The sequence below is a fragment of the Oncorhynchus nerka genome, linkage group LG10, assembly GCF_034236695.1.
Source record: "Oncorhynchus nerka isolate Pitt River linkage group LG10, Oner_Uvic_2.0, whole genome shotgun sequence".
NCBI lineage: Eukaryota > Metazoa > Chordata > Actinopteri > Salmoniformes > Salmonidae > Oncorhynchus > Oncorhynchus nerka.
In genome coordinates this window covers 102761021-102788213 of record NC_088405.1, presented here as the reverse complement: position 1 = coordinate 102788213, position 27193 = coordinate 102761021, and the positions used below count along the sequence as shown (strand labels likewise).

General features: G+C 46.4%; 1 protein-coding gene across 1 annotated transcript; it reads right to left on the bottom strand.

Moving 5' to 3' along the window:
- Positions 1-615: 615 nt before the first annotated feature.
- On the bottom strand, positions 616-27193 carry LOC135573818 (dihydrolipoyllysine-residue acetyltransferase component of pyruvate dehydrogenase complex-like). The gene is made up of 14 exons (XM_065024032.1): positions 26724-27193; positions 21505-21606; positions 16712-16836; positions 16044-16185; positions 15775-15901; positions 14134-14309; positions 13780-13921; positions 13627-13697; positions 9788-9889; positions 6501-6608; positions 5466-5584; positions 5207-5369; positions 4958-5094; positions 616-1063 (listed from the first exon to the last, which is right to left on the bottom strand). Exons 1-14 carry the CDS (start codon positions 26976-26978, stop codon positions 934-936), a joined length of 1899 nt encoding a protein of 632 aa, XP_064880104.1. The 5' UTR covers positions 26979-27193; the 3' UTR covers positions 616-933.

Genomic DNA, 27193 nt, shown 5'->3' with positions numbered 1-27193 from the left:
ATTTTGACTCATTTCAATTTATTCAGCAGTCATTTCCATGGAAACCATATATCCAGTTTCACTTGTTTACAGATGATGTCATGTAAATAGAACGTTCTTTATCAAGGGTTTGTTTTCTAACATGTCCTGGAGAAGAAGGGGATTGGCAGAGAGCTTTAGTCAGGAGTGATGTCATGAATAAAGCCTCTCCTACTCTGTAAATGAAGATTCCACCAATCCTACAGCATTTTGGAAGGTACCAATAGATCAACTCCACACCTGGAGATAAGCAGCGTGGCCGGTTGGCGATCTTCCCCTCTGAAGACTTAATATAGGTGAGTGAACTCTGGCCACACCAGCAGAACTGTCAATGGTTCTTCAGAGGAACTGCGGTGGTCTGCAGTGGGCATGTGAGTGAGTCTAGGGGGCATTCTACATCTTACTTTGGCTTTTAAACACAATCTCCAATACTCTTTGTACACACACACAGGGGCGGGTCTGTAACAGTTCCCTTAATTTACATTTACGTCATTTAGCAGACGCTCTTATCCAGAGCGACTTACAAATTGGTGCTTTCACCTTATGACATCCAGTGGAACAGCCACTTTACAATAGTGCATCTAGGTCTTTTAAGGGGGGTGAGAAGGATTACTTTATCCTATCCTAGGTATTCCTTAAAGAGGTGGGGTTTCAGGTGTCTCCTTAATAAACATGAGTGACATTATGGCTTCTGGTCTAAACTGTAACTACCTGGTCGCAATAAATAAAGAGAGAGATGGGGAGGGGTGTTATACTCTGGGAAGGGAGTGAGTCCTGCCTCACCCCTTTAAGGGAGAGTGTCATTGTGGTGGGCCAGCTAATCACAGAAGCATGATGAAAAGGTTTCCACCAATCAGATCAGCTTGCCGACGGCTGCAGCCAACCACAGCTTGGCCTGGTGAGAGAGTTGTCCAATCAGAGCAGCATGGTGACCGGCTTCTCCAGGAACTTCCTGAACTCTGCGAGCCACTGAGCTCCGATCGCTCCGTCCACCACGCGATGGTCACAACTCAACGTCACCGACATCATGCTGGCCACATCAAACCTACACACACACGACAGAGCACAGTATGATCACCGTTAGTTTTAAAAGCCCTGTCCGTAACCCGGCAATATCATGATGACGTCACATTATGAAATCATGTCAATGACATCACCATCGCTTCAACCTGTCAATCTAACCTGGCCCACTGCAAGAGGACTGGCCCACTGCACGAGGACTGGCCCACTGCACGAGGACTGGCCCACTGCACGAGGACTGGCCCACTGCACGAGGACTGGCCCACTGCACGAGGACTGGCCCACTGCACGAGGACTGGCCCACTGCACGAGGACTGGCCCACTGCACGAGGACTGGCCCACTGCACGAGGACTGGCCCACTGCACGAGGACTGGCCCACTGCACGAGGACTGGCCCACTGCAAGAGGACTGGCCCACTGCAAGAGGACTGGCCCACTGCAAGAGGACTGGCCCACTGCACGAGGACTGGCCAACCCTCAGCCTGGTTCCTCTCTAGGTTTCTTCCTAGGTTTTGGCCTTTCTAGAGAGTTTTTCCTAGCGACCGTGCTTCTACACCTGCATTGCTTTCTGTTTGGGGTTTTAGGCTGGGTTTCTGTACAGCACTTTGAGATATCAGCTGATGTAAGAAGGGCTTTATGAATACATTTGATTTGATCTCTGGTGGTGCTGAAAATATCCACTTGTTAGTTTGAGAGCCCTTATATTTACCATTGTAGTATGATAGTAGTGTAGTCTAGCAGAGTAAAGTACAGTGCTGTGAAAAACTATTTGCCCCTTCGTGATTTCTTATTTTTTTGCACATTTGTGTCACTGAAAATGTTTCAGATCAAACAATTTGTAATATTACACAGAGAGTAAACACAACCAAGTAAACACAACCAAGTAAACACAACCAAGTAAACACAACCAAGTAAACACAACATGCAGTTAAGTGATCGTTTGATTTATTAAGGGAAAAAAGCTATCCGAAGCTTCATGGCCCTATGGGAGAAAGTAATCGCCCCCCCCCCCCCTGGTTAAATCATGTTGGTTAAGGACTACGTGACAAAGTAATCGCCCCCCTGGTTAAATCATGTTGGTTAAGGACTACGTGACAAAGTAATCGCCCCCTGGTTAAATCATGTTGGTTAAGGACTACGGGACAAAGTAATCGCCCCCTGGTTAAATCATGTTGGTTAAGGACTACGGGACAAAGTAATAGCCCCCCTGGTTAAATCATGTTGGTTAAGGACTACGGGACAAAGTAATTGCCCCCTCCCCTGGTTAAATCATGTTGGTTAAGGACTACGGGACAAAGTAATCCCCCTGGTTAAATCATGTTGGTTAAGGACTACGGGACAAAGTAATTCCCCCCTGGTTAAATCATGTTGGTTAAGGACTACGGGACAAAGTAATAGCCCCCCTGGTTAAATCATGTTGGTTAAGGACTATGGGACAAAGTAATTGCCCCCCTGGTTAAATCATGTTGGTTAAGGACTACGGGACAAAGTAATCGCCCCCTGGTTAAATCATGTTGGTTAAGGACTATGTGACAAAGTAATCGCCCCCCTGGTTAAATCATGTTGGTTAAGGACTACGTGACAAAGTAATAGCCCCCCGGTTAAATCATGTTGGTTAAGGACTACGGGACAAAGTAATAGCCCCCCTGGTTAAATCATGTTGGTTAAGGACTACGTGACAAAGTAATCGCCCCCTGGTTAAATCATGTTGGTTAAGGACTACGGGACAAAGTAATCGCCCCCCTGGTTAAATCATGTTGGTTAAGGACTACGGGACAAAGTAATCCCCCCCCTGGTTAAATCATGTTGGTTAAGGACTACGGGACAAAGTAATCCCCCCCTGGTTAAATCATGTTGGTTAAGGACTACGGGACAAAGTAATCGCCCCCCCCCCTGGTTAAATCATGTTGGTTAAGGACTACGGGACAAAGTAATAGCCCCCCTGGTTAAATCATGTTGGTTAAGGACTACGGGACAAAGTAATTCCCCCCTGGTTAAATCATGTTGGTTAAGGACTACGTGACAAAGTAATCGACCCCCCCCCCTGGTTAAATCATGTTGGTTAAGGACTACGGGACAAAGTAATTCCCCCTGGTTAAATCATGTTGGTTAAGGACTACGGGACAAAGTAATTCCCCCCTGGTTAAATCATGTTGGTTAAGGACTACGGGACAAAGTAATCGACCCCCCCTGGTTAAATCATGTTGGTTAAGGACTACGGGACAAAGTAATAGCCCCCCTGGTTAAATCATGTTGGTTAAGGACTACGGGACAAAGTAATCGCCCCCCTGGTTAAATCATGTTGGTTAAGGACTACGGGACAAAGTAATCGCCCCTGGTTAAATCATGTTGGTTAAGGACTACGGGACAAAGTAATTCCCCCCTGGTTAAATCATGTTGGTTAAGGACTACGGGACAAAGTAAACGACCCCCCCTGGTTAAATCATGTTGGTTAAGGACTACGGGACAAAGTAATCGCCCCCTGGTTAAATCAGTTTGGTTAAGGACTACGGGACAAAGTAATAGCCCCCCTGGTTAAATCATGTTGGTTAAGGACTACGTGACAAAGTAATCGCCCCCTGGTTAAATCATGTTGGTTAAGGACTACGTGACAAAGTAATCGCCCCCTGGTTAAATCATGTTGGTTAAGGACTACGGGACAAAGTAATAGCCCCCCTGGTTAAATCATGTTGGTTAAGGACTACGTGACAAAGTAATCGCCCCCTGGTTAAATCATGTTGGTTAAGGACTACGTGACAAAGTAATCGCCCCCTGTTTAAATCATGTTGGTTAAGGACTACGGGACAAAGTAATTCCCCCTGGTTAAATCATGTTGGTTAAGGACTACGGGACAAAGTAATCGCCCCCGGTTAAATCATGTTGGTTAAGGACTACGGGACAAAGTAATCGCCCCCTGGTTAAATCATGTTGGTTAAGGACTATGGGACAAAGTAATTGCCCCCCCCCCTGGTTAAATCATGGTGGTTAAGGACTACGTGACAAAGTAATCATCCCCCCCCCTGGTTAAATCATGTTGGTTAAGGACTTAAGTATTTCACTGTAAAGTCTACACCTGTTGTATTAGGGGCATGTGACAAATACAATTTAATTCGATTTTTGATTTGATCTCAAGGATGATCAATGGAAACAGGAAACAGGATGCTCCTGAGCTCAATTTAGAGACTCATAGCAAAGGGTCTGAATACTTACGTAAATAAGGTATTTCTGTATCATTTTAATACATTTGTAAAAAATAAATATATATTTTTTTCGCTTTGTCATTATGGGGTATTGTGATTTTTAATTTTAATTTTACCTTTATTTAACCAGGCAAGTCAGTTAAGAACACATTCTTATTTTCAATGACGGCCTAGGAACAGTGGGTTAACTGCCTGTTCAGGGGCAGAACGACAGATTTGTACCTTGTCAGCTCGGGGATTTGAACTCGCAACCTTCCGGTTACTAGTCCAATGCTCTAACCACTAGGCTACCCTGCCACCCCGGCTGGGTGCTAAGTGCGGTTTGGCGGGTCATGTTTCGGAAGACGCAATAATCAATTAACCTTTTAAAATGATAAACTTGGGGTATTGTGTGTAGATATTCTAAAAGGGATTAGTATTTATTTAAACTAAGGATGTAACGTAACAAAATGTGGAAGAAGTTAAGGGGTCTGAATACTTTCCGAATGCACTGTATATGTAGAGGTAGTATAGTGTCAATGGAGTAGGCCTGGGGTTGTACTATAGTCTAGTGTTGTTATAGTAGTAGTATTGTAAAGTGGTAGTGTAGTTACCCTTTCTCATTGTCAGCAGGCAGCAGTCTCTTCACTGAGCCCCCTACTGCCAGTATACAGGCCTGGGGTTGTACTATAGTCTAGTGTTGTTATAGTAGTAGTATTGTATAGTGGTAGTGTAGTTACCCTTTCTCATTGTCAGCGGGCAGCAGTCTCTTCTCTGAGCCCCCTACTGCCAGTATACAGGCCTGGGGAGGGTTAATGATGGCTGAGAAGTTCTTGACGCCAAACATTCCCAGGTTAGAGATGGTAAACGTGCCTCCCTGAAACACACCGTTTTAGAGGATTCAACTCCTGGAACCTGTGGGACCAACTAATGTTGTGTGAGTGTTTAACACATTTGTTTCAGTGTGTGTGTGTATAATCTGTAGTTACCTGGAACTCGTGTGGCTGTAGCTTCCCGTCGCGGGCCTTGGCAGCCAGGGCTGAGACATCAGAGCTGATAGCAGTCAGTCCCTTGGTGTGGGCGTTGAACACGATGGGCGTTATCAGACCATTGGGCGTACTCACCGCCACACTCACATCCACCACATGATTCCTACACACACACACACACACACACACACACACACACAGGTAAAACCTGACCTATTGAAGAAATGTGTTTTTGCATGGTGTCAGTGTGTGTACTCACTGTCGGATAACAGAGTCGAGCCATGAGGAGTTGGCTTCAGGGACCTTAAGGCAGGCTAGAGCACTGGCTTTAATGATGAAGTCATTCACACTCAGCTTGATGTTCTGAGCCTTTACCTCCTAGGAGGAAGGGCGGGAGAGAGGGGGTGAGAGAGAGGCCAAAAGAGAGAGAGGGGGTGAGAGAGAGGCCAAAAGAGAGAGAGGGGGTGAGAGAGAGAGGGGTGAGAGAGAGAGAGGGGGGAGAGGTTACAGACAGACAAGACTCACAGAGAGACAGCCGGCCAGACGACAGACAGAGAGACAGCCAGCCAGACGACAGACAGAGAGACAGCCAGCCAGACGACAGACAGAGAGACAGCCAGCCAGACGACAGACAGAGAGACAGCCAGCCAGACGACAGACAGAGAGACAGCCAGCCAGACGACAGACAGACAGCCAGCCAGACAGACTCACAGAGAGACAGCCAGCCAGACGACAGACAGCCAGCCAGACGACAGACACTCACAGAGAGACAGCCAGCCAGACGACAGACAGAGAGACAGCCAGCCAGACGACAGACAGAGAGACAGCCAGCCAGACGACAGACAGAGAGACAGCCAGCCAGACGACAGACAGAGAGACAGCCAGCCAGACGACAGACAGAGAGACAGCCAGCCAGACGACAGACAGAGAGACAGCCAGCCAGACGACAGACAGACAGCCAGCCAGACAGACAGACAGCCAGCCAGACAGACTCACAGAGAGACAGCCAGCCAGACGACAGACAGCCAGCCAGACGACAGACACTCACAGAGAGACAGCCAGCCAGACGACAGACAGAGAGACAGCCAGCCAGACGACAGACAGAGAGACAGCCAGCCAGCGACAGACAGAGAGACAGCCAGCCAGACGACAGACAGAGAGACAGCCAGCCAGACGACAGACAGAGAGACAGCCAGCCAGACGACAGACAGAGAGACAGCCAGCCAGACGACAGACAGAGAGACAGCCAGCCAGACGACAGACAGCCAGACGACAGCCAGACAGACAGACTCACAGTGTTGAGCTCCATGCGTAGTTCCAGGACTTGGTCCATGTTGACGTCAACAGACAGGTAGTAGTGGGGAATGGTCTGTTTAGACTGCATCAACCTCTGGGCTATCACCTAGGTAACAACAATATCACCTGACATTAAAGTCACATGCCACACCCCTTCCACCTCCAGTCAGATATAACGCTGACTAATACATATTTATACCATGACATCGTTGAATACTTGTTTCTGATTGGCTTGAAGGGCATTCTAGAGCGTTCCCTACAACACACAGTATGTCAGCACGGTAGAATTCAATGACTGTAGTTCATTCTTACATGTTCTATGTCTGAGCTGCTTTTGAAAGATAGTCGAATTGAAAACATTATTGGCATTGTTAAATTCCATTTTCATAATGGCAAGCTAGGAATGATGTTGTGGTTAGCTAAACTAGCGAGTCTGTTTGGTTACCACGGCTCCTACTGTAGCTTTCTATCCAACTTAAACCCATTTCTAGCGGATGTTGAACCCATTTCTAGTGGTAAACGAACCCATTTCTAGCGGATGTTGAACCCATTTCTAGTGGTAAACGAACCCATTTCTAGTGGTAAACGGACCCATTTCTAGTGGATGTTAAACCCATTTCTAGTGGTAAACGAATCCATTTCTAGCAGATGTTGAACCCATTTCTAGTGGTAAACGAACCCATTTCTAGCGGATGTTGAACCCATTTCTAGTGGTAAACGAACCCATTTCTAGTGGTAAACGGACCCATTTCTAGTGGTAAACGGACCCATTTCTAGTGGTAAACGAACCCATTTCTAGCGGATGTTGAACCCATTTCTAGTGGTAAACGAACCCATTTCTAGTGGTAAATGGACCCATTTCTAGTGGTAAATTTCTAGTGGTAAACGAACCCATTTCTAGCGGATGTTGAACCCATTTCTAGTGGTAAACGAACCCATTTCTAGTGGATGTTGAACCCATTTCTAGTGGTAAACGAACCCATTTCATTTCTAGTGGTAAATGGACCCATTTCTAGTGGTAAATGGACCCATTTCTAGTGGTAAATGGACCCATTTCTAGTGGTAAATGGACCCATTTCTAGTGGTAAACGGACCCATTTCTAGTGGTAAACGAACCCATTTCTAGCGGATGTTGAACCCATTTCTAGTGGTAAACGAACCCATTTCTAGTGGTAAATGGACCCATTTCTAGTGGTAAACGAACCCATTTCTAGCGGATGTTGAACCCATTTCTAGTGGTAAACGAACCCATTTCTAGCGGATGTTGAACCCATTTCTAGTGGTAAACGAACCCATTTCTAGTGGTAAACGAACCCATTTCTAGCGGATGTTGAACCCATTTCTAGTGGTAAACGAACCCATTTCTAGCGGATGTTGAACCCATTTCTAGTGGTAAACGGACCCATTTCTAGTGGTAAACGGACCCATTTCTAGTGGTAAATTTCTAGCGGATGTTGAACCCATTTCTAGTGGATGTTGAACCCATTTCTAGCGGATGTTGAACCCATTTCTAGCGGATGTTGAACCCATTTCTAGTGGTAAACGAACCCATTTCTAGCGGATGTTGAACCCATTTCTAGTGGTAAACGAACCCATTTCTAGTGGTAAACGGACCCATTTCTAGTGGTAAACGAACCCATTTCTAGTGGTAAACGAACCCATTTCTAGCGGATGTTAAACGAACCCATTTCTAGCGGATGTTAAACCCATTTCTAGCGGATGTTAAACCCATTTCTAGCGGATGTTGAACCCATTTCTAGCGGATGTTAAACCCATTTCTAGCGGATGTTAAACCCATTTCTAGCGGATGTTGAACCCATTTCTAGCGGATGTTGAACCCATTTCTAGCGGATGTTGAACCCATTTCTAGCGGATGTTGAACCCATTTCTAGCGGATGTTGAACCCATTTCTAGCGGATGTTGAACCCATTTCTAGCGGATGTTAAACCCATTTCTAGTGGTAAATGGACCCATTTCTAGCGGATGTTAAACCCATTTCTAGCGGATGTTGAACCCATTTCTAGCGGATGTTGAACCCATTTCTAGCGGATGTTGAACCCATTTCTAGTGGTAAACGAACTCATTTCTAGCGGATGTTGAACCCATTTCTAGCGGATGTTAAACCCATTTCTAGTGGTAAATGGACCCATTTCTAGTGGTAAACGAACCCATTTCTAGCGGATGTTGAACCCATTTCTAGCGGATGTTGAACCCATTTCTAGCGGATGTTGAACCCATTTCTAGTGGTAAACGAACTCATTTCTAGCGGATGTTGAACCCATTTCTAGCGGATGTTGAACCCATTTCTAGCGGATGTTGAACCCATTTCTAGCGGATGTTGAACTCATTTCTAGCGGATGTTAAACCCATTTCTAGCGGATGTTGAACCCATTTCTAGCGGATGTTGAACCCATTTCTAGTGGATGTTGAACCCATTTCTAGCGGATGTTGAACCCATTTCTAGCGGATGTTGAACCCATTTCTAGCGGATGTTGAACCCATTTCTAGTGGATGTTGAACTCATTTCTAGCGGATGTTGAACCCATTTCTAGCGGATGTTGAACCCATTTCTAGTGGTAAACGAACTCATTTCTAGCGGATGTTGAACCCATTTCTAGCGGATGTTGAACCCATTTCTAGCGGATGTTGAACCCATTTCTAGCGGATGTTGAACCCATTTCTAGCGGATGTTAAACCCATTTCTAGCGGATGTTGAACCCATTTCTAGCGGATGTTGAACCCATTTCTAGCGGATGTTGAACCCATTTCTAGCGGATGTTGAACCCATTTCTAGTGGTAAAGGTGTGAAATTATAACCATGGTATAAAAGGGATAACCAACTCGGGGCTCTATGCGTTCTCCAGAAAATAAATGCCACTCTGTGAAAGGTCAGTTCCTCTGCTAGTGCGCTGTGTTACACACCTTCCACGTCGTTGATTCACACACTCACCCAAAATGTGGATCAAGAAACAGCCCAGCGAACATATTAAATGGTGAAATAAATATGAAAACACTAAATCAATCTTTTTTCATTGATTTCAATGACACATTGTTTGTATTTTAAATAAATGTATGTTTAAGTAACTTACATTTTATATTTAAAAAACATGGTATGATCGTGTGACCTTGATGCCTCCCAGTTTAACAATGCTCAGCCAAAATATACTGTGTTGAACTAAAACAGAGGACTTTTATTTGTATGCTTTTAGCATGATTTGGACCTGTTAATGCCGCTAACAGGTGCCAATTTCACGGATCCCTCCTCGGCTTGCTAGCTCAGCTCACCCGTCGGATGTTGCTGATGGGGGTGTCGGTGAAGGTGCCTGTTGACACGGCAACGGCTGAGGAGGGAGTAGAGGCAGGGCTAGGAGCAGCTGACACCGGAGTCTACACAAACACAGAGAAACAACCACAAAATTACATCCCATTTTGAGAGAACATCGCATCAGATCTGTGTCTACAGACAATTAATGAAAGTCTCATGACCCAATACCAAGCATTGGTAATGACCCAATAGCAAGCATTGGTAATGACCCAATACCAAGCATTGGTAATGAACCAATACCAAGCATTGGTAATGACCCAATACCAAGCATTGGTAATGACCCAATACCAAGCATTGGTAATGACCCAATAGCAAGCATTGGTAATGACCCAATACCAAGCATTGGTAATGACCCAATAGCAAGCATTGGTAATGACCCAATACCAAGCATTGGTAGTGACCCAATACCAAGTAGTGACCCAATACCAAGCATTGGTAATGACCCAATAGCAAGCATTGGTAATGACCCAATACCAGGCATTGGTAATGACCCAATACCAAGCATTGGTAATGACCCAATAGCAAGCATTGGTAGTGACCCAATACCAAGCATTGGTAGTGACCCAATACCAAGTAGTGACCCAATACCAAGCATTGGTAGTGACCCAATACCAAGCATTGGTAGTGACCCAATACCAAGCATTGGTAGTGACCCAATACCAAGCATTGGTAATGACCCAATAGCAAGCATTGGTAGTGACCCAATACCAAGCATTGGTAGTGACCCAATACCAAGCAGTAGTGACCCAATACCAAGCATTGGTAGTGACCCAATACCAAGTGACCCAATACCAAGCATTGGTAGTGACCCAATACCAAGCATTGGTAGTGACCCAATACCAAGCATTGGTAGTGACCCAATACCAAGCATTGGTAGTGACCCAATACCAAGCATTGGTAGTGACCCAATACCAGGCATTGGTAATGACCCAATACCAAGCATTGAGAATGCTGTTCATTATCTACAGCTCAGAGCTCATATCATAGTGACCCAATAAAGCATTGGTATCAATACCAGTTAATGACCCCCATTGTAATGAAACATCTCCCTCTGCAACTGGATCCTAGACCAATCCTGGCATTGGTAGTGACCCAATACCAGCATTGGTAGTGACCCAATACCAGTGCATTAAGTTTGGTAATGACCCAATACCAAGCATTGGAATGCCTGCTTAACCGACCAAATGAGAGCAGCCTATAGGCATTGGTAGTGACCCAATACCAAGCCTGACCCAATCGTTTGGTGCCAGGACAACAACATTGAGAATCTCCATCAACATCAATCAAGACAAAGGAGACGAAACATCTCCCTCTGCAACTGGATCCTAGAGGAGATCCTGGAAAAGGAGAAACCCCCAGCACGATCCCATTCTCAACACAGGGCTGTTGTTTGGAGACACAACAGTGGAAGGTGACCCAATGAGACAGCCATTGAGTAGTGACACCTGTTTTATTCAGGCAATTTCACATGATCAAGACAAAGGACCTGTTGTATTCAGCATTTCAAAGGAGGTCTACTACACCTGTTGTATTCATCATTTCACTGTGCAGGTCTAGTACACCTGTTGTATTCAGCATTTCACTGTAAGGTCTACTACACCTGTTGTATTCAGCATTTCACTGTAAGGTCTACTACACCTGTTGTATTCAGCATTTCACTGTGAGGTCTACTACACCTGTTGTATTCAGCATTTCACTGTCAGGTCTACTTCACCTGTTGTATTCAGCATTTCACTGTAAGGTCTACTACACCTATTGTATTCAGCATTTCACTGTAAGGTCTACTACACCTGTTGTATTCAGCATTTCACTGTAAGGTTTACTACACCTGTTGTATTCAGCATTTCACTGTAAGGTCTACTACACCTGTTGTATTTAGCATTTCACTGTAAGGTCTACTACACCTGTTGTATTCAGCATTTCACTGTGAGGTCTACTACACCTGTTGTATTCAGCATTTCACTGTAAGGTCTACTACACCTGTTGTATTCAGCATTTCACTGTAAGGTCTACTACACCTGTTGTATTCAGCATTTCACTGTAAGGTCTACTACACCTGTTGTATTCAGCATTTCACTGTAAGGTCTACTACACCTGTTGTATTCAGCATTTCACTGTAAGGTCTACTACACCTGTTGTATTCAGCATTTCACTGTAAGGTCTACTACACCGGTTGTATTCAGCATTTCACTGTAAGGTCTACTACACCTGTTGTATTCAGCATTTCACTGTGAGGTCTACTACACCTGTTGTATTCAGCATTTCACTGTAAGGTCTACTACACCTGTTGTATTCAGCATTTCACTGTAAGGTCTACTACACCTGTTGTATTCTGCATTTCACTGTAAGGTCTACTACACCTGTTGTATTCAGCATTTCACTGTGATGTCTACTACACCTGTTGTATTCAGCAATACACTGTAAGGTCTACTACACCTGTTGTATTCAGTATTTCACTGTGAGGTCTACTACACCTGTTGTATTCAGCATTTCACTGTGAGGTCTACTACACCTGTTGTATTCAGCATTTCACTGTGAGGTCTACTACACCTGTTGTATTCAGCATTTCACTGTAAGGTCTACTACACCTGTTGTATTCAGCATTTCACTGTCAGGTCTACTACACCTGTTGTATTCAGCATTTCACTGTCAGGTCTACTACACCTGTTGTATTCAGCATTTCACTGTAAGGTCTACTACACCCGTTGTATTCAGCATTTCACTGTGAGGTCTACTACACCTGTTGTATTCAGCATTTCACTGTAAGGTCTACTACACCTGTTGTATTCAGCATTTCACTGTAAGGTCTACTACACCTGTTGTATTCAGCATTTCACTGTGAGGTCTACTACACCTGTTGTATTCAGCATTTCACTGTAAGGTCTACTACACCTGTTGTATTCAGCATTTCACTGTGAGGTCTACTATACCTGTTTTATTCAGCATTTCACTGTAAGGTCTACTACACCTGTTGTATTCAGCATTTCAATGTAAGGTCTACTACACCTGTTGTATTCAGCATTTCACATTTCACTATTGTATTGTGAGGTCTACTACACCTGTTGTATTCAGCATTTCACTGTAAGGTGTACTACACCTGTTGTATTCAGCATTTCACTGTAAGGTCTACTACACCTGTTGTATTCAGCATTTCACTGTAAGGTCTACTACACCTGTTGTATTCAGCATTTCACTGTGAGGTCTACTACACCTGTTGTATTCAGCATTTCACTGTAAGGTCTACTACACCTGTTGTATTCAGCATTTCACTGTGAGGTCTACTACACCTGTTGTATTCAGCATTTCACTGTAAGGTCTACTACACCTGTTGTATTCAGCATTTCACTGTAAGGTCTAATACACCTGTTGTATTCAGCATTACACTGTAAGGTCTACTACACCTGTTGTATTCAGCATTTCACTGTGAGGTCTACTACACCTGTTGTATTCAGCATTTCACTGTAAGGTCTACTACACCTGTTGTATTCAGCATTTCACTGTAAGGTCTACTACACCTGTTGTATTCAGCATTTCACTGTAAGGTGTACTACACCTGTTGTATTCAGCTTTTCACTGTAAGGTCTACTACACCTGTTGTATTCAGCATTTCAATGTAAGGTCTACTACACCTGTTGTATTCAGCATTTCACTGTAAGGTCTACTACACCTGTTGTATTCGGCCGGCGCATGTGACTAATACAATTTCATTTGATTCAATACTAAGCTAAGTATTGGTAATACTCAATACTAAGCATTAAAACCCATCCAGGAAAAACACAGTCAAGTGATGGTGACTTACAGCAGAGACAGCCTTGGGAGGGACAAAGGTCTCAATGTCTTTCCTGGTGACTCTACCATCAGGACCAGAGCCTGAAACACACACACATACACAGACAAGCGTCAGAGAGAGGTGTGTGTGTGTGTGTGTGTGTGTGTGTGTGTGTAAACTCACCGCTGACCTGGGCCAGGTCAATGCCCTTCTCAGCAGCGAGCGTTTTGGCGAGCGGGCTGACGAAAACACGCCCTTTCCTGGGGGTTGCTGGGGCAACGGGGGCTGGGCTAGGGAGGGGCGCTGCATGAGTTGGGGCTGCAACCTAGCACACACACACACAATGTTGTTGTATCTATGAGTTGACTTACAGGTATTCTCCAGTCTGTCAGATAACCATCTAGAAAATGTCTAATTAGCTCGCAAGTTATAGTACAAGATCTCTAACAATGCTAGCTAACAAGTTATAGTACAAGATCTCTAACAATGCTAGCTAACAAGTTATAGTACAAGCCATCAGAATGTTGTGTGTGTTACCGGGGCGGGGGGTGGGGTGGAGACATCAGCCCCTGCTGTCTCTACGTAGTCGCTGAAGGCAGCGATGTCACTCTCCTTCTCCACGATGATGCAGAGAGGAGCGCCCAGAGGAACGTCACGCGTTCCCTCAGACACCATGATCTTCGCCAGGTAACCCTCCTCCTGCACCTCAAACCCTGCACACACACACGACTAACATCAATGTGTACAGTGTGGTAGTGCTGCGTGGGTCAGCTGGTTTGCTTATCCACACCTGCCCGCAATAGCTAATAACCCATCGACAACCGCCTGACTCTGTGATAGTGACAAGCAAACCATTTCCAATGTTTTGGTAGGCTCGGCTATTACTTTGTCAACTTGTTTAGAATTAGACTACATGCAGCTTCTCGGTCATTACTGCCCTACAAGACTAAATAAATCCTTGTACACCAATGTCATGAAATCGATGATTGCTTCAATGTAGTTGACATCTAGTTGACATAAAGCATCTCTGCTTAGGGACCGGAGAGAAAATGCATGAACAAAAAAACAGAGAACATTTTCAAATGAAATCAGTTTGACATGTTTCTAGAAATTAAAAGCTGTTAAAATTAGAAAACTACATGTTTCTTTTTAAAATTTAAAATTTAATTTAACTAGGCAAGTCAGTTAAGAACAAATCCTATATTTTCAATGACAGCCTAGGAACAGTGGGTTAACTGCCTTGTTCAGGGGCAGAACGACAGATTTGTACCTTGTCAGCTCGGGGATTCGATCTTGCATCCTTTCAGTTACTAGTCCAACGCTCTAACCACTAGGCTACGCTGCCGCCCCAATTACAGTAGCCTGCAGTTCACTTCACGTGCCATTTTGAATTCCCTGTCTTGTGACTGTGGAATTTGTGGACTTCACCTTATCTTCCCAAACAGACTGTGGTTCTGGCAGTTTTTATGTTCACTCTTTATTCAACCAACCAAAAATCCACACATTATTTCAGGACCCTAAAACCCCCCACCCCACGGATATAACCAAATGGGACTGCGAGTTCTGAGTCAATCCAGGCATCACTATGGTGTGGTGTGTACACCCCGTGGGTGGTGTGTGTGTACACCCCGTGGGTGGTGTGTGTGTACACCCCGTGGGTGGTGTGTGTGTACCCCCCGTGGGTGGTGTGTGTGTACCCCCCGTGGGTGGTGTGTGTGGTGTGTATACCCCGTGGGTGGTGTGTGTGGTGTGTATACCCCGTGGGTGGTGTGTGTGGTGTGTATACCCCGTGGGTGGTGTGTGTGGTGTGTATACCCCGTGGGTGGTGTGTGTGGTGTGTATACCCCGTGGGTGGTGTGTGTGGTGTGTATACCCCGTGGGTGGTGTGTGTGGTGTGTATACCCGTGGGTGGTGTGTGGGTGGTGTGTGTGGTGTGTATACCCCGTGGGTGGTGTGTGTGGTGTGTATAGCCTTATGTGTCTATGGTGTGGTGTGGTGGTGTGTGTGTGGTGTGTATACCCCGTGGGTGGTGTGTGTACCCCGTGGGTGGTGTGTGTGGTGTGTATACCCCGTGGGTGGTGTGTATACCCCGTGGGTGGTGTGTATACCCCGTGGGTGGTGTGTATACCCCGTGGGTGGTGTGTGTGGTGTGTATACCCCGTGGGTGTGTGTACTGACCGATGGTAGCCTTGTCGGTCTCTATCTCTGCCAGTAGATCTCCTTCACTGAGTTTCTCTCCAACCTTCTTCTCCCAACGCTGCACTGTCCCCATGGTCATGGTAGGAGACAGAGCTGGCAGACACACCTAACACACAGATGAGTAGACAGACAGGCAGACAGACAGGTTGGGAGGGTTTCTGGTTCTGAAAATATAATGCATCTTCACAGAGAATCTCCAGTGAAAGTGTTTAGTCCAGCAACATGTATGGTGTGTGTGTGTGTCCTACCTTCATGTGAGTGGGTAGGGAGCTTCCGGGGGAGGGAGCAGGGGGCGGGGCTGCTACAGGGGGAGGGACAGCTGCAGAAGAGGCGGAGCTAGCAGCAAGCTTCTCCAATGTCAGGTCCTTAAAGGCCGGGATCAGATCAGCACTGATGACACAGGCACAGGTCAGAAGACACAGGTCAGAAGGCACAGGTCAGAAGGCACAGGTCAGAAGGCACAGGTCAGAAGACACACGCACAGGTCAGAAGACACACGCACAGGTCAGAAGACACACGCACAGGTTAGAATACACACTGCATCCCAGTGCTTCAGGAGTCACTACAGACCCGGGTGCCGGCAGTGACCGGGAGACCCATGAAGCGACGCACAATTGGGGGGGGGTTTGGTCGGCCAGGATTTTCTTGTCCCATCGCGCTCTAGCGACTCCTTATCGCGGTCCGGGCGCCTGCCAGCTGGACGGTGTTTCAGATTGGTGCGGCTAGCTTCCGGGTTAAGCGAGCAGTGTGATAAGAAGCTGTGCTGCTTGGCAGGGTTGTGTTTCGGAGGACGCACGGCTCTCGACCTCCGCTTCTCCCGAGTCCGTATGGGAGTTGCAGCGATGGGACAAGACTGTAACTACCAATTCAATATCACAAAGGGGTAAAAGTACAAATCAAACAATCCCAGATGTACCTGTCGACGGTGATGCAGATGACTGCTCCCACGGTGACGTCTCTAGTTCCTTCAGGTACCAGGATCTTGGCCAGGTAACAGTCTTCCAACAGCTCAAACCCCACCGTGGCCTTGTCAGTCTCCACCTAACACACACACAGTTAGCCAGGTAACAGTCCTCCAACAGCTCAAACCCCACCGTGGCCTTGTCAGTCTCCACCTAACACACACACACACAGTTAGCCAGGTAACAGTCCTCCAACAGCTCAAACCCCACCGTGGCCTTGTCAGTCTCCACCTAACACACACACACACACAGTTAGCCAGGTAACAGTCCTCCAACAGCTCAAACCCCACCGTGGCCTTGTCAGTCTCCACCTAACACACACACACACAGTTAGCCAGGTAACAGTCTTCCAACAGCTCAAACCCCACCGTGGCCTTGTCAGTCTCCACCTAACACACACACTCACACAGTTAGCCAGGTAACAGTCCTCCAACAGCTCAAACCCCACCGTGGCCTTGTCAGTCTCCACCTAACACACACACTCACACAGTTAGCCAGGTCGGTGTTCATCACGTATGAAACTGAGGAACACAAGTTAAAAACAACACAGAGTTCAAAGAAGAGGAAGAGAGAGACGTGGAAGAAAGAGAGAAGATGAAGAGAGGAGAAGAAAGAAGAGGAAGAGAGAGACGTGGAAGAAAGAGAGAAGATGAAGAGAGGAGAAGAAAGAAGAGGAAGAGAGAGACGTGGAAGAAAGAGAGAAGATGGAGAGGAGAAGAAAGAAGAGGAAGAGAGAGACGTGGAAGAAAGAGAGAAGATGAAGAGGAGAAGAAAGAAGAGGAAGAGAGAGACGTGGAAGAAAGAGAGAAGATGAAGAGAGGAGAAGAAAGAAGAGGAAGAGAGAGACGTGGAAGAAAGAGAGAAGATGAAGAGAGGAGAAGAAAGAAGAGGAAGAGAGAGACGTGGAAGAAAGAGAGAAGATGAAGAGAGGAGAAGAAAGAAGAGGAAGAGAGAGACGTGGAAGAAAGAGAGAAGATGAAGAGAGGAGAAGAAAGAAGAGGAAGAGAGAGACGTGGAAGAAAGAGAGAAGATGAAGAGAGGAGAAGAGGAAGAGAGAAAATATAAAACAATGAAATATAAAGCATGAATAAAGTAACATTGCAATTGATTTAATATTATTATGATTGTGACATTCAAACCTCTCAGAGAAATTCCCTAAATTATTTTAAACTCTCAAACCAGGTTTGATGTTTATCTTTTCACAAGGCCACTCCTGCAATAACCGGCAGCCAAGGCCACTCCCGCCAAGGCCACTCCTGCAATAACCGGCAACCAAGGCCACTCCTGCAATAACCGGCAGCCAAGGCCACTCCTGCAATAACCGGCAACCAAGGCCACTCCTGCAATAACCAAGGCCACTCCTGCAACCAAGGCCACTCCTGCAATAACCGGCAACCAAGGCCACTCCTGCAATAACCGGCAACCAAGGCCACTCCTGCAATAACCGGCAACCAAGGCCACTCCTGCAATAACCGGCAACCAAGGCCACTCCTGCAATAACCGGCAACCAAGGCCACTCCTGCAATAACCGGCAACCAAGGCCACTCCTGCAATAACCGGCAACCAAGGCCACTCCTGCAATAACCGGCAACCAAGGCCAACCAAGGCCCAACTCCTGCAATAACCGGCAACCAAGGCCACTCCTGCAATAACCGGCAACCAAGGCCACTCCTGCAATAACCGGCAACCAAGGCCACTCCTGCAATAACCGGCAACCAAGGCCACTCCCGCAATAACCGGCAGCCAAGGCCACTCCCGCAATAACCGGCAGCCAAGGCCACTCCCGCAATAACCGGCAGCCAAGGCCACTCCCGCAATAACCGGCAACCAAGGCCACTCCCGCAGCCAACCGGCAGCCAAGGCCACTCCCGCAATAACCGGCAACCAAGGCCACTCCCGCAATAACCGGCAGCCAAGGCCACTCCCGCAATAACCGGCAGCCAAGGCCACTCCCGCAATAACCGGCAGCCAAGGCCACTCCCGCAATAACCGGCAACCAAGGCCACTCCCGCAATAACCGGCAACCAAGGCCACTCCCGCCAAGGCCACTCCTGCAATAACCGGCAACCAAGGCCACTCCTGCAATAACCGGCAACCAAGGCCACTCCTGCAATAACCGGCAACCAAGGCCACTCCTGCAATAACCGGCAACCAAGGCCACTCCTGCAATAACCGGCAACCAAGGCCACTCCTGCAATAACCGGCAGCCAAGGCCACTCCTGCAATAACCGGCAGCCAAGGCCACTCCTGCAATAACCGGCAGCCAAGGCCACTCCCGCAATAACCGGCAACCAAGGCCACTCCTGCAATAACCGGCAACCAAGGCCACTCCCGCCAAGGCCACTCCTGCAATAACCGGCAACCAAGGCCACTCCCGCAATAACCGGCAGCCAAGGCCACTCCTGTGCATCTTTTGAAGGAGGGGGTAGATAAGGATTGACGCAGCGTCCTTCCTCCATTCATTCGACAAATTCAAACGATCTTTTTCTTGCTTTAAGTCAAAAACTTCCAGGTCACCAAGTGAATAAGGAACTTTCTTCTGATTCAATCAACTATTATAAAGCAGCCTTAGTATCTAAACAGGAAATGGAAGGGTTAGGTAGTTAGAAGTGTTTAAACACCTTTATTTTAGCGGGAAAATGCATTGAAAGTGTAGCGTGAGTAACTTTAATAACTGGAACGGCAATCAGCGTTTACCCAGTACGTCGCGGATTCTCACCTCAGTAATTAGGTCAGGGTTAGTATCTGAACTGATCAGGTCTCTGTGTGTACTAGTCACCTCAGTAATCAGGTCAGGGTTAGTATCTGAACTGATCAGGTCTCTCTGTGTGTGTACTAGTCACCTCTGTAATCAGGTCAGGGTTAGTATCTGAACTGATCAGGTCTCTCTGTGTGTACTAGTCACCTCAGTAATCAGGTCAGGGTTAGTATCTGAACTGATCAGGTCTCTCTGTGTGTACTAGTCACCTCTGTAATCAGGTCAGGGTTAGTATCTGAACTGATCAGGTCTCTCTGTGTGTACTAGTCACCTCAGTAATCAGGTCAGGGTTAGTATCTGAACTGATCAGGTCTCTCTGTGTGTACTAGTCACCTCAGTAATCAGGTCAGGGTTAGTATCTGAACTGATCAGGTCTCTCTGTGTGTACTAGTCACCTCTAATCAGGTCAGGGTTAGTATCTGAACTGATCAGGTCTCTCTGTGTGTACTAGTCACCTCAGTAATCAGGTCTGTGTGTGTACTAGTCACCTCAGTAATCAGGTCAGGGTTAGTATCTGAACTGATCAGGTCTCTCTGTGTGTACTAGTCACCTCTGTAATCAGGTCAGGGTTAGTATCTGAACTGATCAGGTCTCTCTGTGTGTGTACTAGTCACCTCTGTAATTAGGTCAGGGTTAGTATCTGAACTGATCAGGTCTCTCTGTGTGTACTAGTCACCTCTGTAATCAGGTCAGGGTTAGTATCTGAACTGATCAGGTCTCTCTGTGTGTACTAGTCACCTCTGTAATCAGGTCAGGGTTAGTATCTGAACTGATCAGGTCTCTCTGTGTGTACTAATCACCTCTGTAATCAGGTCAGGGTTAGTATCTGAACTGATCAGGTCTCTCTGTGTGTACTAGTCACCTCAGTAATTAGGTCAGGGTTAGTATCTGAACTGATCAGGTCTCTGTGTGTACTAGTCACCTCAGTAATCAGGTCAGGGTTAGTATCTGAACTGATCAGGTCTCTGTGTGTGTACTAGTCACCTCTGTAATTAGGTCAGGGTTAGTATCTGAACTGATCAGGTCTCTGTGTGTGTACTAGTCACCTCTGTAATCAGGTCAGGGTTAGTATCTGAACTGATCAGGTCTCTCTGTGTGTGTACTAGTCACCTCAGTAATCAGGTCAGGGTTAGTATCTGAACTGATCAGGTCTCTGTGTGTGTACTAGTCACCTCTGTAATTAGGTCAGGGTTAGTATCTGAACTGATCAGGTCTCTCTGTGTGTACTAGTCACCTCTGTAATCAGGTCAGGGTTAGTATCTGAACTGATCAGGTCTCTCTGTGTGTACTAGTCACCTCAGTAATCAGGTCAGGGTTAGTATCTGAACTGATCAGGTCTCTCTGTGTGTACTAGTCACCTCAGTAATCAGGTCTGTGTGTGTACTAGTCACCTCAGTAATTAGGTCAGGGTTAGTATCTGAACTGATCAGGACTCTCTGTGTGTACTAGTCACCTCAGTAATCAGGTCAGGGTTAGTATCTGAACTGATCAGGTCTCTGTGTGTGTACTAGTCACCTCTGTAATCAGGTCAGGGTTAGTATCTGAACTGATCAGGTCTCTTTCTGTGTGTACTAGTCACCTCTGTAATCAGGTCAGGGTTAGTATCTGAACTGATCAGGTCTCTCTGTGTTTGTACTAGTCACCTCAGTAATCAGGTCAGGGTTAGTATCTGAACTGATCAGGTCTCTCTGTGTGTGTACTAGTCACCTCAGTAATCAGGTCTGTGTGTGTACTAGTCACCTCAGTAATTAGGTCAGGGTTAGTATCTGAACTGATCAGGTCTCTCTGTGTGTACTAGTCACCTCTGTAATCAGGTCAGGGTTAGTATCTGAACTGATCAGGTCTCTCTGTGTGTGTACTAGTCACCTCAGTAATCAGGTCAGGGTTAGTATCTGAACTGATCAGGTCTCTGTGTACTAGTCACCTCAGTAATCAGGTCAGGGTTAGTATCTGAATCTGATCAGGTCTCTCTCTGTGTGTACTAGTCACCTCTGCTATCAGGTCTCCCTCGTTGATCTTGTCTCCCTCCTTTTTCTCCCAGCGAGCGATGGTTCCAGTCTGCATGGTGGGGGACAGAGCAGGAAGCTCCACCTACCACACACACACACACACACACACACACACACACACACACACACACACACACACAATCAATGTGTGCAAAGCTATCAAAGGCAAAGGGTGGCTACTACATGACTCCATGTGTGTTATGTAATTAGTATTATGTTTTATTTTAGGGGTGGATCAGCTTTAAAATGGCAGATAGATTGTAGTTTCCATCAACGTAATTTGTCTACATCACTTATTTATACACATATATACAGTTGAAGTGCAGGTTGGAAAGTGACAGTGAAGATGAGGCCTCAGAGTCTGATGTTCAAGAGGTGGACATTTTAGGAGGTCCAGGGAGACGATCAGCTCCTTTATCTTAAATCACACTGAGGGAGAGGTTGTTGTCCTGGCACCACACTGCCAGGTCCTCAGCCTATAGGGAGGAGGTCAGTCTCATCGTTGTCGGTGATCAGGCCTACCACTGTTGTAGTGTTGGAGTCGTGCTTGGCCACGCAGTCGTGGGTGAACAGGGAGTATAGGAGGGGACTGAGCACACACCCCTGGGGAGCCCCAGTGTTGAGGATCAGCGTGGCAGTTGTGTTGATGACTACCCTTATCACCTGCGGGAGGCACGTCAGGAAGTCCAGGATCCAGTTGCAGAGGGAGGTGTTTAGCCCCAGGGTCCTTAGTTTAGTGATGAGCTTTGAGGGCACTATGGTGTTGAATACTGATCTGTCGTCAATGAACAGCATTCTCACATAGGTGTTCCTTTAGTACAGGTGGTAAACGGCAGTGTGGAGTGCGATTGAGACTGCGTCATCTTTGGATCTGTTGGGGCGGTATGAGAACGGGAGTGGATCTAGGGTTTACGGCATTATGGTGTTGATGTGAGCCATGACCAGCCTTTCAAAGCACTTCATGGCTACCGACGTGAGTGCTACAGGTCTGTCATGGAGCGCATGTCCATGACCTGTAGACAATGACACTGAAACAAATTATTGGTTGAAGAAAGACTATTGTATCTCTTCAAGGTAAAGTCAAGAATCCTGAAACCAAGAATAATGTTGGATTGAGTAGCGCATTCCATTTGCCAACAATACTTTGACATACGGCACCAAAGCAGAGTGTTTGTTGCGCACGCCAGTTACTAAAACAATGTAACTTGATAAATGTTTCTACCCTGTATAAAGCTGCCCATTTAAATGTACATGCTCTAGCAATGTGAAATATATTATTATAATAACAATCAAACTGGGAGACAGCAGAACGGGCAGGTAACAGGTTGACTACAGTAGAGTTATACCTGGAGGAGAGCAGTCTGGGTAGGTAACAGGTTGACTACAGTAGAGTTATACCTGGAGGAGAGCAGTCTGGGTAGGTAACAGGTTGACTACAGTAGAATTATACCTGGAGGAGAGCAGTCTGGGTAGGTAACAGGTTGACTACAGTAGAGTTATACCTGGAGGAGAGCAGTCTGGGTAGGTAACAGGTTGACTACAGTAGAGTTATACCTGGAGGAGAGCAGTCTGGGTAGGTAACAGGGTTACAGTAGAGTTATACCTGGAGGAGAGCAGTCTGGGTAGGTAACAGGTTGACTACAGTAGAGTTATACCTGGAGGAGAGCAGTCTGGGTAGGTAACAGGTTGACTACAGTAGAGTTATACCTGGAGGAGAGCAGTCTGGGTAGGTAACAGGGTTACAGTAGTGTTATACCTGGAGGAGAGCAGTCTGGGTAGGTAACAGGTTGACTACAGTAGAGTTATACCTGGAGGAGAGCAGTCTGGGTAGGTAACAGGTTGACTACAGTAGTGTTATACCTGGAGGAGAGCAGTCTGGGTAGGTAACAGGTTGACTACAGTAGAGTTATACCTGGAGGAGAGCAGTCTGGGTAGGTAACAGGTTGACTACAGTAGAGTTATACCTGGAGGAGAGCAGTCTGGGTAGGTAACAGGTTGACTACAGTAGTGTTATACCTGGAGGAGAGCAGTCTGGGTAGGTAACAGGTTGACTACAGTAGAGTTATACCTGGAGGAGAGCAGTCTGGGTAGGTAACAGGTTGACTACAGTAGAGTGATACCTGGAGGAGAGCAGTCTGGGTAGGTAACAGGGTTACAGTAGAGTTATACCTGGAGGAGAGCAGTCTGGGTAGGGAACAGGGTTACAGTAGAGTTATACCTGGAGGAGGGCAGTCTGGGTAGGTAACAGGGTTACAGTAGAGTTATACCTGGAGGAGAGCAGTCTGGGTAGGTAACAGGTTGACTACAGTAGAGTTATACCTGGAGGAGAGCAGTCTGGGTAGGTAACAGGGTTACAGTAGAGTTATACCTGGAGGAGAGCAGTCTGGGTAGGTAACAGGGTTACAGTAGAGTTATACCTGGAGGAGAGCAGTCTGGGTAGGTAACAGGTTGACTACAGTAGAGTTATACCTGGAAGAGAGCAGTCTGGGTAGGTAACAGGTTGACTACAGTAGAGTTATACCTAGAAGAGAGCAGTCTGGGTAGGTAACAGGTTGACTACAGTAGAGTTATACCTGGAGGAGAGCAGTCTGGGTAGGTAACAGGGTTACAGTAGAGTTATACCTGGAGGAGAGCAGTCTGGGTAGGTAACAGGTTGACTACAGTAGAGTTATACCTGGAGGAGAGCAGTCTGGGTAGGTAACAGGTTGACTACAGTAGAGTGATACCTGGGTTTTGTCATAGGCAAAGAGTTGTTGCAGGAATAGTTTATACTGAGAATATGTTGTTTGGGGCCGTAATCATTTAGGCAGGTTACATTCGCTTTATTGGGCACATGGACTATGGTGGTCTGTTTGAAAGATGTAGGTTTTACAGACTTTGTCAGGGAGAGGTTGAAAATGTCAATAAACACTTGCCAGTTGGTCCGTGCATGTTCTGAGTACATGTCCTGGTAATCTGTCTGGCCCCGCGGATTTGTGAATGTTGATCTGTTGAAAAAGGTCTTCACGCTCACCGTAGACGATGTGAGCGTGAACACAAGGTAATCCGGAACAGCTGGTGCTCTCATACATGCTTCAGTGTTGCTTGCCTCGAAGCGAGCATAAAAAGGCATTTAGCTCCTCTGGTAGGCTCGCATTAGTGGGCAGCTCACGTCTGGGTTTCCCTTTGTAGTCCGTAACAGTCGTTAGAAATGGCAAGAAAAATTGGCATTCCACATGTGAAATGTTGCCGACTACTCATGTAGCCTATTACTGGCAACTTCAGGAGAGGAATGGCAGAAACTGCGAATCCCAGCAGGAGTGGGAGCATTTTTCTTATTATATCAAACCTTAAGCTTAATTAAAACATCTGACAAGCTCACTGCATATAGTTGATTTGATTAAAACACATAGGGTGTGTCCATATATGGAAAAATACCAATCGATTGGTTGAAAGAACAGATGACTTGCAGTCGACTAAGATGCATTTATTTTTTTCAGGGAGAGCCCTACTCTAATTTATGGTTGACCAATCTTTCATTTATTTATTTATTTTATTTATCGGGCAGAGCCTTAATCTAATCATCGCGTTAAGAACAGTAGCATATTACATAAGTCTGCAAACGTAATGATTAATGGAAAGCTTTATTATAAAGGTGCATTTTTATGGTGAAAATGTTCTTCCCCAACTTGAAACGGATGCGCCGCAGATGCATAGTGATTTTGTGGTTCATTACCGGGTCTTGTTGGCTGAGGGAAAGTACATGTGGACAGTTATTCTAACATCTTCAAAGTGTGTGGTAAGGACACACATCATTAAATACCACAATCTAAACATGATTTCTGTCATTCTCAGCCCTGTGGGTGGACACCCTAAATCAGGTACATTTCAATGTCTGTCTGGTAAATTAAAATGCTGCTGGTCAAATGGCGCCATATTTTCGTAACGGAAATCCTAACACACATACACGTTATCTCACACACTAATCAGTAGATAGAGTCCAAAATGATGATTTTCTTCTCTCCCAGTTAAAAGGGATGAGTGCCATCCATCCCTCTCACTGCAACATCCTGCCCAGGGTGGGCGGTTTTGTTTGAGGTGGGAACTAGGTACAGCATGAGATGCAGCTGCACATCTACACACATATTTTGTTGTTGTGAGGGGTGCAGGGCTGTTGGTTGGGGTAGCCAGGTGGAAAGCATGACCAGCCATAGAAAAATGCTTATTGAAATTCTCAATTATTGTGGATTTATCAGTGGTGACAGTGCTTCCTAGCCTCAGTGCAGTGGGCAGATGGGAGGTGCTCTTATTCTCCATGGACTTTACAGTGGCCCAGACATTTTGGGAGTTTGTGCTACAGGGTGTAACTTTGTTTGAAAAAGCTAGCCTTTGCTTTCCTGACTGACTGTGTATATCGGTTCCTAACCTCCCTGAAAAGTTGCATATCGTGGGGGCTGTTCGATGCTAATGCAGTACGCCACAGGATGTTTTTGTGCTGGTCAAGGGCAGTCAGGTCTGGAGTGAACCAAGGTCTATATCTGTTCCTGGTTCTACAATTTTTGAATGGGGCTTATTTAAGATGGTGAGGAAAGCACTTTTAAAGAGCAACCAGGCATCTTCTACTGACGGAATGAGGTCAATATCCTTCCAGGATACCCGGCCAGGTCGATTAGAAAGGCCTGCTCGCAGAAGTGTTTTAGGGAGCGTTTGACAGTGATGAGGGGTGGTCGTTTGACCGCGGACCCATTATGGACGCAGGCAATGAGGCAGTGATCGCTGAGATCCTGGTTGAAGACAGCAGAGGTGTATTTGGAGGGCAGGTTGGTCAGGATGATATGTCCTAATATACACAGGAATGCTGCCTGACCTTAGTGCAGCTGTAAGCAAGCAGGTCGGATCTGCTGGCTACTACTGTTGTTACTATGGACACCGCTAGTTAGTATGTTGGTTAGCTCCCGCAATTACCTAGGACACCGCTAGTTGGTAAGTTCCCGCTACTACCAGGGACACAGCTAGCTAGTTGGTTAGTTTACGACTCTGGGTGGCTAACTGATTAAGATGGTGTCACTGTCAATGGCTGCTACTCCCCTGATATCTGTTGTTGGCTAAAATAAAGAAAATACCATTAACTAGTTAGCTAGTAAAGCTAACGATACTGTCTGAAACGGACGTCTTAAGAGCCCACACAAGTACAGCAGTTAGCTAGCTAAGTCAACATACCTTCTGGTGCGGTGGTAGGCTGTAGAAGCGCTGTGTCTGGGCTCCCATGGCGGGCTGTAGCAGGGCTCTGCTGGCGAAGACCACCGTGTTGAAACGACCTCCACTGCAAACAGCCCTGGACCGGACAGAGCCGTGGTAGCGCCTCAGATGACAGGGTCCCCGAACGGGACGAGAGCTCAGGGCAAGTTCAGGTTGGGCACCGCGGGACCGAGGCAACCCTGCAGACGGCCTCAGCCGCAGGACCAGACGGAGCATTTCGCCTTTATAAGTTTAGTCGCTGAAACAGCTTTTAGATTCAGTTTGAGCTACTCAGGTAACAGAATGTCTGATACCAATGGTAGCAATAAAGCGTCTTTCTGTCCCCCCGAACCGGCCCAGGTAGCTAGCAAACAGCTCACTTTCCAATGACCTCCTTAACCACAACGCTTTACGGCTGTCCTTCCGGGCATGTTACAGTGGCATTGGGCAGA